This window comes from Mytilus trossulus, chromosome 7 (genome assembly GCF_036588685.1).
Source record: "Mytilus trossulus isolate FHL-02 chromosome 7, PNRI_Mtr1.1.1.hap1, whole genome shotgun sequence".
In the NCBI taxonomy this organism is placed as follows: Eukaryota; Metazoa; Mollusca; class Bivalvia; order Mytilida; family Mytilidae; genus Mytilus; species Mytilus trossulus.
The window spans coordinates 48604172-48616761 of record NC_086379.1 but is presented as its reverse complement, the minus strand read 5'-3'; the positions used below and the strand labels follow the sequence as shown (position 1 = coordinate 48616761).

General features: G+C 31.5%; 1 protein-coding gene across 1 annotated transcript; it reads left to right on the top strand.

Moving 5' to 3' along the window:
• Positions 1 to 7236: 7236 nt before the first annotated feature.
• On the top strand, positions 7237 to 9192 carry LOC134727096 (potassium channel toxin alpha-KTx-like). The gene is made up of 3 exons (XM_063591483.1): positions 7237 to 7300; positions 8025 to 8210; positions 9059 to 9192. The coding sequence occupies exons 1-3, from the start codon at positions 7255 to 7257 to the stop codon at positions 9061 to 9063; spliced, it is 237 nt and encodes a 78-aa protein (XP_063447553.1). The 5' UTR covers positions 7237 to 7254; the 3' UTR covers positions 9064 to 9192.
• The last annotated feature ends 3398 nt before the right edge of the window (positions 9193 to 12590 follow it).

The window sequence follows — 12590 nt, the reverse complement described above, 5'->3', positions numbered from 1 at the left end:
TTTAACGTCAAACGGGAGTTACGTTTTTTTTTCTAAAACACTTTTCTGATCCTAAATTTTATGAAAAAATATCTTCTTTAATTTAAAAAAGTTGATCCTTAAGGAATCTCAATTTGTAAAAGTTAAAGTTAAAGTCTGTTCTTTTTTTTTGTCTTTGTTTACTCCTTGGTTTTGATTGTTATTGTTTTCTAACACTTTTTATTCTTCATAAAACCATATTCTGAATCTAAATTTAAATGTTTAAATTTCAACACTTCTCTGTTCCTTTTTATTGATAGAAATTAACACTTGCACACATTCTTACGGAATATATTCATAAAATATTACCAACAAGAATGCTCGTAACTAAACATTGACTATAAACCAACTTTTTTTGGCAGTTTAGCCATTCTGTAACTGCTTAAAAGTAACTCCGTTAACATCGACAATTTCAGTATAAAGTATACTTATATTGTCGTCCTTCTATATCAAAAAATGATATTGTGTGTCAAATTTCAAGAAGATCATCAACACAAATCACTGTTCCATCAGCCAAGTTGAACGTCAAGAAATATATTGTTTTAACTGTCAAGTTACGGAACATTACTCAATACACAATTCAAGTCCCAAAAACAAAAACAAAAACACTTCAAAATTCCAGGAAAAAAACACTGGGATTAAAACAACATTGTTGGTCTACAAGTTTTTAAGACCATTACAAATAACATAAAAGTTAAATAGACGCCTTTCTGTTTAAATCTGTAATTGCTAATTAGCAAATATACAGTTATTTTGTTTCAAGCTGTCACCTCTTTCTAATTTTATTCATTGAATATTAAAGGTAGCCAACGGTCATCTGATTGACAGAAAACTAATTAGTATTGACCTTTTGGGAAATAACATTGAAATATTTAGCTTTTATGCTAATGGCATATTTCCATGCATAATTTTAGAGACATGTATTGTCGAAATGCGCATCTGGTGCAAGAAAATTGGTACCGTTAATTTTATCAAATATGTCATATATGGACGATTCAAATCAAAAGTATATATAATAATTAAAGCATGCAGTTCCCTCTTAATGCCTAATATAACCCGGCTCTCCCTTGACACCATTTGCAAGTATGGTCTTGAGGAAACGATGATAGTCCGTCGGACGGGGACGATAAATGGCTGACCCGTGTTAAGAGAGAGCCACATCTCTTGCACGTTAAAGACACCCTTGTAGATTTCGAAAAAGAGTAGGCTAATGCCGCTACAAGGCAGCACTCGCACCCGCAAAGTGGAAAGGGATTAATATAAGTTGCAAAACTTGTTTCCCAATCCACTATAAATAAATATGTTTAAACTAAACCTGGCGGTGTAGTTCTGTGTTAAGTAAATTTTATCTTTACAACCATATGACTGTTTTAACGCGCGTCTGGCGTATATACAAAATTTATACCTGGTATCTGAGATGAGTTTATTTACTGGTTTTATATAGTTATATTGCCTTAAAATTACACCGGCGTCACAGATCATGGTAAAGCACCGACGTCATGGACGAACGCCGAGCGTGGTCAAAAACCAGGTATGCTGCTAATACGCTAGTAATTTTGGACGATGTCAATTTGTCAATCATATATGTATCGTGTGCCCAACGACCTTTAAACGTGGTCACAGGGTACGAGAGTCCTACATAAGCGTTTATTTTGCGTGCAAGAAACGTATGTTCGCGTATGTCTGGCATTTATCGTACGCAGAAGAGAAAAACGCCACTTGAACGTATTTGAGACGCGTTCCTGTCGTACCTTGGACGATTATCCGTGCTTTTTGGAGTGCATGAGACGTGTAATTATGGGGTGTTTGAACTACCTCTGGATATACTTTGTTTTGTAAATTTACAAACATATGCCGATATAACTGTCAGAGCAAGTTTCATTGAATATCAAAATAACACGCCAAGGGTGGGTTTTATACCGGAATAACCAAAAGACCGAAAGACTCAACACACTTAAAGTTTGTAATTAGATACGTATAGATTTCGTGCTAATTAGAATAAACATCGTCTGCTGAAAACAAATGAAAAATATTACAACAATTTACATTCTCAGAAATTAAAAACAAAGCTATACATATAAAACGAAAAAAGTTCGACCAGATTATATAACGAAATGTCAGCTGCTGCGAAAAATAACAAATACACTGTACAAATGACTCGTTTTCAGGACAAAACATATCGATTTGTAGCCAAATAACTGCATGACGTCACAACTAATATGATGCATCTATACATTTGCTACTACGCAATAGGAACATTTAATGCTTTTAGCCAATCAAATAGCAAAGTACGTCTATCAGTTTACCTCAACCAATCAAAACTATACACAATTGATGGAAAACACGTGCACGTGTTCATTTGATATTTCTTCTATGTAAACAAATATGCGTCATGAAGAAATTATTGTAGCTGTGGGTCGTGCTTGGCCTAAACTAAATAAATGTTCATTTGAAATCCAAATTCCACCTAAAACAGAACTTTTGGAACTACTAAATATAGTTCTTCAAAATAATATTTTAGAATTTCACGGAAATATTTTTCGGCAGAGAGTGGGTGTCCCAATGGGACTATCAGCCGCACTATGCCTAACAGATCTGAGAATGTTTGAAATAATATCAGACATACTAAATCGATTCCAATTTTCGGAGAACATCCTAATGATCTCAATTTACAGGGACGATGGGTTTATAATATTTAATAAATCTGAAAGACATTTCATGGAATTTATAAAAATTGCTAACAGCATTCATCCATTAATTAAGTTCACACACACAATTTCAAATACTGAAATACAATTCCTAGACATAACAATATATAAAGGATAGAGATTCTTGGAAGACAACATTTTGGATGTTAAACTATACCGGAAACCTACAGAAAACTTCCAATACCTAGACAAAACCTCCTCTCATCCTAATGCTGTCTTCAAAGGATTCATTATTGGGGAAACAATAAGAATAATAAGATTGTCAAACAATGAAATCGACAGACAACAGGAAATAGATCTTTTCAAAAATAAATTAATACAAAGAAGATATGAAGAAAGCGAAATTGGACGGATTATAAATGAAACATTAAAAAGATCTAGACATGGTACATTGATTTATAAAAAGAAAGAAAAAACGTATAGCGCCAACTCTAGTTTTGGCAACTAGATACATTCCTTTGTTTATACAACTTGGCAGACTGATAAGAAAACACTGGCACATCATTGAGAAAAATAAGACTGCAAAACAACTATTCCCAAAACCACCTATAATTGCATATAAACGACATAAAAATCTAAAGGAATATCTTACATCATCAAAACTATAATTTGAATGTAAAAAAGGACACACAAGAAAAGATGGTATATAGAATAAATGATCCGCCAGGTTTCACGCTCTTTAAGATAATCGCATCCGATATAAAATGCAAGCATATTAATAGATCGAATAAATAATCTAAATATTGGCCAGAGCACCTGATGAGGATGAACGGCCTTGGTCCGAGAACACCATGCGGAATTAAAACAATAAAACATTTAATCCAACACTATAGAAATAATACTTACATAATTACATGACACCAATACACTAAGGAACACACTACGAGTGTCAAAATTAAGCCCTCATTACAAATTATAATGATCAGAAAACTGCAAAATGTCTTCCAAAAAACAAAGACATTATAGAAATACTTGATTACTCCTTGGATTGGTTTAGACACGTTTAATAATTTAATTAGGGTGGGTTTTGTAACTCCACAAATCGCTGAAACTACGCAATACATATGTTACAAACACGCCCGACATACGTCCAAGTAAAAATCCTTGTAAAAGTTGAACGATCATGAAGCATATACCACGTGCATTGCAGGTGTCTAAAACGTATCTATGCTTTTGAGTCTGAAATGTCTGTTTCATAACAAATTCTTGGAGTTATAGCGTTCACCAAAAAACATTTTGACGTACTTCAAACGTATGCAACGTAAGTCGAACAATTACTTAGTGTTTTGTTCGTTTTTCCTGTCTATATTTTTTTTATAAAATTTCTAAAACGATAACGTCGACAACAAGATATAAATGTTTTCTTGCAAAGTGCAGGCTACTATCCATATTGGTAAACACGTTGCCAGTGTGATCATACTGTTTATTATTTAAAAAAAAAAAATTCACGTCTAGCCGGATTGTTGATTATTGCCACAATCTTGCTAAAATTGGTTTCAAAAAGTAGTTCGGTCAACGTCGTTTATCGATCATTGATAAAGTCAAAAGCCACTACCGAAAATCCACAAGGCCAATCATATAAATGCATTCCCTTATATGCAAATCATATTAGATTTGTTATATCATGACAGTTAAAAGTGGAATGAGGGAACGGTGCCATGATATAATAAAAGTTACAAAAAAAGAATTACTGTATCCACATACTAAAGTTTTTAATATTCATGACTGTTTTATGATTGAAGGCAAACATTTCAAGCTTAAACCTCAATATTTCGAATTTGTTATAGTATACTCTGTACACCAATACTACATTTTCTTATATCTAAAGATTCAACATTAAAATAAGAGTGCCGAAAGTATTAAACTGTTAACAACCATATCAAATTGAAATGCACAAAAATTTTGGAAGTGCATATAGTACAAAATAAAAGTTAATAAAACAGGATCTTTAAAATTATATGAAGTCACAGTAATGCCATCATGTGTGGCCAAGGTCATGAACCATTTGGCTTGGATAATCAATAGCTGTATTTATTCAAGTATTTTGTTTTTCATTACATACAAACAAATAAAACTACAGGCCTACACAGGGATGGTTATATATTTAATGAGGAAAACTGCAGACTCTATTACCATCAAAAAGTATATGGTCGGTGGCTAATTGGATTGTTTTACTCAGTTTGACTTGCTTCCTGTCTGGCTAGTATAATGTGGAAACTATGCTTTAAAAATACAAAGAGATTCGGCAAAGTGTAAAATAAGTTATTTTAATTTTGATAAAAATAACAGGTAATTTTTTACAATTTTAAAAATCGATGCATCAAATTTCTTGTCTAACTGACAAGTAGTAATTTTGGCACTTTTTGTATAAATATGTTGGTGTTTTATTTTTTATAATTACCCTTTGACTAAGGCTTTTCTACCTCAGGCATAGATTACTTTAGCTGTATTTGGCAAAACGTTTAGGAATTTTGATCATCAATGCTCTTCAACTTCGTTCTTTATTTGGCCTTTATAACTTTTTTGGATTCGAGCGTTACTGATGAGTCTTTTGTAGACAAACGCGCGTCTTGCGTATATACTTAATTTTAGTCATGACATCTATGATAAGTTTATTTACAACCACTGAGTCGATGCCACTGCTGGTGGAGATTTATTTCCCCGAGGGTATCACCAGCCCAGTAGTCATCACTTTGTTGTGCTGACATGAATTATCATTGACATGATTATATTAATAAATTACCTGTTTACAAAATTTTGAATTTTTGAAATAATAAGGCTATTCTACCTCAGGCATAGATTACCTTAGCTGTATTTGGCAAAACTTTTAGGAACTTTGGTCCTGAATGCTCTTCAATTTCGTACTTTATTTAGACTTTATAACTATTTGGATTCGAGAGTCACTGGTGAGTCTTTTGTAGACGAAACGCGCGTCTAACGTATATAAAACATTTAGTCCTGGTATCTGTGATAAGTTTATTTACATGTCCAATGTAATGGTAAAGGAAGCCTGTAATGCACACGACAAAACCAATGGACATTTAATCCCCTGCGGTTATTTTAATTGAACGACAACAAATAACAGTCAATTTCAATATATCTATTTTTGAATACTTTTACTAATCTAACTGTCAATGTGTAATATCTAACAAAGCAAATCGTTATTTTTATGAAAACAATGTTTATAATTATAAATTGCAAATACAATATTAAAAAGAAGCTTTAAAAGTAATGTTATGTAAATAACATGTAAATGAAAATAATGTATAGCTTAATTGTTGTAATCAAATCAATGTTTGGTATACAAAATACAAGATTTTTTTCTGGATTTTTAAAACTTAGAATTTAATAAATTGATACTCATCATGAAATGAGTAATGTAATTATAATCTTGACAACCAGGTCAAATAAGATCAGGATTTTTGAGATTCTCAATATCTTTATGTTTCTTTTCCCAGAAATGTATTTGAATTGATCTGATATTTTCATACTGGTTCTGTTTTTTTCTCTCTTCATAACGGCACTGGGGTTTTTTCATAACATCACTCGTTATAGCTCTATTCATCATAATAACAGTTGTGTTTATTCATTATGACCTTGTATTATTGCCCTGTCAGTCTGCAATGGACAAAATTTTGTTTTTAATTAATAAAGGGCCAGTTTCATACATAATGGACTATCAAACTGGCTAATTATCGTATACAATGCCCAAGGAACTCAGACATCTGTCCTTATATTAAATGTAACATGTTGACAATGGGACTAGAACATGTATATAAAGACAGAAGAATAACAAACAGGTTTATTTAACGGTTTATAGGAGACTAATAGAGGTAAGAAATAACTATAGGATAGTATAACATAGCAACATGTATGTACTAGGTATAGAATAGTATAACATAGATATGTACTAAGTATATAATAGTACAACATAGGTACATGTATGTACTAACTATAGGATAGTATAACATAAATACGTGTATGTAGTAAGTATATGATAATACAGCATATTAGGTATTTACTAAGAAAATGACTTTTTAAACATGATCAGAGACTGCTTTGATATTTTTTTTCTGTGACGCCTCTCATGAAGTCATAACTATTTGAACGAATACTTAACTTGACTATATAATCAATTTTGAATTAAAGTATTTTGTTATCAAATTATTTACAAACTTCCACGTTTTCGTTTTGTTTTGAAAATTTACTTCAGGTCTATACAGTGATGGTGATTTATTTCATTTCGATCTACCATGGAGTTTTTTTTGGTAGGCAAGAGATGTAGATGATTTTTGAGGTAATCATAATAAAGACATTTAAAAAAAATCTAGGTTTAGGACATCATTGCTTTTTTTCACACAGCTTGGTTCATATCAATGTCCAGAGGTTATCGATGATTTATATTGATTTATTAATTATATTGATAATAGCATGAAAAGACACAGATAAAAATAAAGTTATGATATAAAAACCACCTGCATAATATGGACTATAACTACATAATATTTTATATTATAGAATTAGAAAAATGAAAAGTACATTTGCTATAGTCCTGTTGTTCGTATGCCTTGTTGGTAAGTTTACTTAATTACTAGATTTCAAACAGTAAATTTAATTTTACATAGCTGTTGTAAATTTTAATTTTTGTGGACCTAGCGATTGAATTTGCTTTCTATATTGGTTGAAGTCACTAGAGCAGTTCTGACTTTGCCAACCCTTGTATTATAGCTTTGCTAGTTCTATTGTACTGGATGGATGATTGTGTATCCATTTGTTTGAAATAGATATGCTTGTCTGTGATGCGTTCAATTGTTTATATATACAAAACAAAAGATGCCAATGTCTCGGTGCTAGGTTTAACCTAACATTTTAAAATCAGCACTCCAGGTAAATACCTATAATGGTGTTTGGCTTGATTACGGTACAACCGTTTATATTTTGGCTTTCTAGTTCTAAATAATAGTTCAGACTGCTAAGATTCTCTGCATGATTTTGTTCTCTTTGACCAAAGGTAAAACAAAAATTAGTACATGCGCAGCAACAATAAATAGAAAAAAAAACAACAAAGGAACAACACTTTTCATGTTGTTCTTAATTTGAAAATATCAATGAGACCTTCAAAACTGACAAATTTTTCAAGTTTAAGACTGACCCTAGGACCAGTTTGGACAGATTTCCAGACGACTTTGTTAGATTTAACACCACATAATTGATCGGACCCGCTCAAAAAGAACATACTGAAAAGTATAAGATTTCTTAAACAAAATTGATAGTTCCTACTCATATTGTATATTTTAGGAATAGTATCCGTAAATGGACAGGAACTTTACATGACCGATGATCAATGCAAACTAGTTGTAAAGGGTTGTATGTCAAACAATTACAAAAAGGCTGTGCAGGCTGACAAGAATTGTAATGACTGTTGCAGACGATCTGGTTGTGCACGTGGTGATTGCAAAGGCAGACATTGTAAATGCAAAGGATGTAAGTTAAGCATTATTTAGATATGTTTTCTTGCGAAGTGTAATTTGTGCATTCAAACGCTTTTGATTTAGTATGTTGTCTATCATGGTAATCTTCTTATGCCATGTTCAAGATTAAAGTTAAAATAACAGTTTTCTTTATCAATTCATAAACATGAATAACTTTATAATAACATGAATAATGTGTGGTTAGACTCGTACGCGATCCTTATATGATTACCTTCACATTTGTTTATTCCGAATACATACTGAATATTTAACGGGGAGACCATGCATCCAAATGTGTGATATGCTTCGATCCAGCATTAAAAAAACAAGGAAGACTCATTAACAGACATTCATCTTTTCTCATTATTTTCATCCCACAAATAATGTTCGTTCACAATTTTTTCAAGACTGGCTTGCATACAGTAATGCAAACATATTCGTCTGTTTTTGTTGTTGTTGTTGTTTTGTTTGTGAGATGCACAACGTTTCAGGCGTAACAGCATGTTGTATAAATGGTGTATTGTGTTCCTTAGTATCTAATAATACAGCACATATCTTTGTCCCGATGCTTATGTTCAATCATAAAATTTGAGAATTGATCTCTTATAATTTTATGATTAGAAAAAGGAATCTCTTCTTTCTGGAATGAACTACATAAGTTCGCTTTTGAACAAAAGTTTGGATATTTCTAATAATATTATAGTTTAGGAGCTATGACGAAGCAACCACATACTACTATTGTGAACTTGACGAATAGACTTGCTTCCCTAAATAGGTTAAGCACGATTTACATACCCGATAAAACTAACCATTTCAACTTAATAACATATGTATCTATTTGCTTTTTTGTCTTTTTTTCAGGTTGAAGAGGATAACAAGTAGCCATCTGAGACTGTTTCAAATTCACAGTTTACAGTTAATGTACTATGCTGAAATCTCGTTATATTCGAGACATACATTTGCATGAATACAATAAATAATGTATAGATCAGTAACGTCTCTTTGATATATTTCGCATCCTTTTTTTACAAAGAACTGAGATCACCTCCAAGTTTTGGTGAAGTTCGTGTTGCTTGGTTTTTAGTTTTCTATGTTGTCTTTTATGTACTGTTGTATGTCTAGTGTTGTAATTTTGTTTTCGACTTATGAGTTTGAATGCTCTTTTTGTGTCAATCGCCTTTCTTACACAGCTACTTGTTCTATTGACTAGATACGAGAAAGTGTTAAGTGGATTAATCACTGTTAATGGTGGAGTGGTTTTCTGTCGTGACACGTGATAATTGTAAAAAGGTTTCAAACAATGTGCATTGTCATCATATCAGAAATTAGCAAATTCGTTTCTTTCATGCAATCTTTTGAATAATACCAAAATGATAATAGTTTTCTGATATAGATGACTGATCTACATTTTTTAACTGTCAGTAGAAATTTCTATAATTGTATAAAATTCATTGAAGAAGTGATAATTGTAAAAAGATTTAAAGCAATGTACATTGTCATCATATCAATAAATTTATCCAACCAATATTGCTTTGGTACAAGGTGTAAGCGAATAAAATTTCAAATTTCAAATTAAACAAGTTACCATGACGAAATTTGGCATTTTGTCACTGTTTTTGTTTACCTTGTCCACCAGCCGAGTACATGAGGTGTTTGTCATGTATACAGGCAGTAAAAGATTTAATTGCAGTTGGTAAACCCGTTAAGACCTGTCAACATCGCCTGCTATATTTAGCTTTGAAGAGTGAACTCTTTGCACGTTTAAAACATTTAATTTTAATCGTCGGTGATAAGACAAATTTGTATTTTTATTCAGAATATTCAACGAGGCTTTACGTTACGTAGGTGCTTGTCAAATCCAAGAGAAAGATAAATAGTAAAATCACGAAAATACAGAACTCCGATGAAAATTCAAAACAGAAAGACCTTTATCAAATAACAAAATCAAAAGATCAAATATGTCAAACGAATTGATAACAACAATCTCCGGCGCAGAGCTCACTTCCGTTCATTCCTTACTTCGTATGACTACACTAATTATTGTATTGTAGTGTACTAGGTATACGGAAAGGAAATGGGCGCTGTACGGAGATAGGGATAACAGCTGTCACATTCCTGGTTTGGCACAGGAATTTTCTTATGTAGAAATTGTTGGATTGGACCTGGTTTTATAGATAGCGAAACCTCTGACTTGTAGGATAATCGATTCAAATTCAATTATATTGACAAGGATGTGTAATCGAAACAAACAGACATATTAGGTTAAAATGTCAAAAATAGGTCAACAGCAGTCATCATTGTGGTATTTAATAACCACAATAGAAAACAAATATATTACAAAGAAGCACAAAAAGGTATATAAAGAAAGCTCATAAGCAAAAATAAGAGACAAGAATACAAAAGTGTACCATATTTCAATAACACAATGACGGGATGTATAAATACAGCGCCACGCTGTATCAATGAAGCATAAAAAGGCATACAGACAAAGCATATCAGCAAAAATTAAAGACGAAAATAAAAAAATCAACATAGCGCAATAACACAATGACTGGAGTACATTGTCACTTCAAATGGATTTCATCAGTCTGAACAGTAAACGTTATATTTATTCAGACAAATAAAAGAATATTGTTAATAAAGGCAACAGTAGTATACTGTTGTTCGAAATTCATAAATCGATTGAGAAAAATACAAATCTCGGTTACAAACTAAAACCGTTGGAAACGCATCAAATATAAAAGGAGAACTACGACACAACAAAAACACAACATTAAAACACACTCACAGAAACGAACTATAACTTAACAATGGCCATTTTCTTGACCTGATACAGAACATAAAAGGTCAATATGCAGAATCTTTGCAAAGCCATCGTGGATTATGTGAGCAGTTGATACGGAATATTTATCGATAAAGTATTTGTACCTTCCAATGAATTACAAAAAGGATGCAAGACGTTCGTTGGCACAAACCTAGTTAATTGACTTTCTGCTCAAACACTAGTAGTTTTACAAAGTCTGAGTAGGAACTGAAAGCTTTGGAATACCGAATAAGTAATGAAATGTATATCCCTTTCGCAGGTGAACTTGGTGTATTGCTATTAAGGTGAGGAAAATTGATAATTTCAAAATTAAAATAGTCTTGTGTGTCTAAAATTCTTGTCCGTGTATTTAAAATTCGTAAAAAGATATAACTCGAAAAATGCGGCGGAGGAATCCGTGTCTGTTGTTTCTTTAATGTCTAGCTAGTTCTTGTGATATATTAATTGAACCCAATCACCAAAGTTTGGATCATTAATGGAAAGAACATCATCAATATATATATATATATATATGTTAGCGGCACTAAGTAAAATTAGGCATTAAGCTTAAATCCTAGGCAATAAGCTACCGCCTAGGCATTAAATTATTGCCTGAATTTTTCAGGCATTTAGCTTATTGTCTGAAATCTGATGATGATTATTCATCCTATTGCCGAACACAATTTTAGGCAATAAGTAAACTCTGGATTTTATGCATATTGGGTGATTTATTTTCGATGTATAAAGAGTCGTTTTTTAATTATATTTCTAATTCTACATTTATAAACTATACATTCATTTGACAGATCTTCAAATTTAGTAAGTTTATTTAGTAATTCTAAAAAACAGAATAAACTCATACTTTTTCATGTTTGTGTGGTATTTATAAGTATCAAAAAGACTTAAAAAAAGTAATTGTAGCCAATTGTAAAAGGGGGGAGATTCTATAGAATAATTATAATCATATGTATTTGAAAATGTGTACACTTCATTAGTCGAGCTGGTTTGAACTTGTCAAAAGTAGACCAAATTAAGATATATTTTTTTTTTTATCACACCATTTTCTATTTTTGTTATTGGATAAGTAAATTGTCTTTGTTAATAGTTAGACAATTTGTGATAACAAAATGATTTTTTAACACAAATTTCTATCAAGTTTTTATATTTCTGAATTATTATTTGATGTATTCTAATATAAATAACATATTTTATTTGTTAATTTATTTCTGGTCACTTGTGGAGATTTGTCATATTGGCAATCATGCCAAATCTTCTTTTTTATATTTAGGATGACACTGGGCCCTGTACTTTTGCATCGTTAAAATCGGTGAAATTCGATAGTTGAAGTATTCAGTATTCTTTGTTGTATCTATGCTATTACTGATTATGTTCATGATTGAGCTTTCTTTATATGAATGATGCACGAGATTCCCTTATCAAATTTTAAGTATGAAACCGTGACGCTTCGAATTTAGGTCCCTCAAAACATAAAATGATTTTACCGATTATATGTTTGATTTTAACTATTTACAATTATTTTGTTCAATTCAAATATAAAATCTAGTTATATTTTTTTACTTATATTTTATT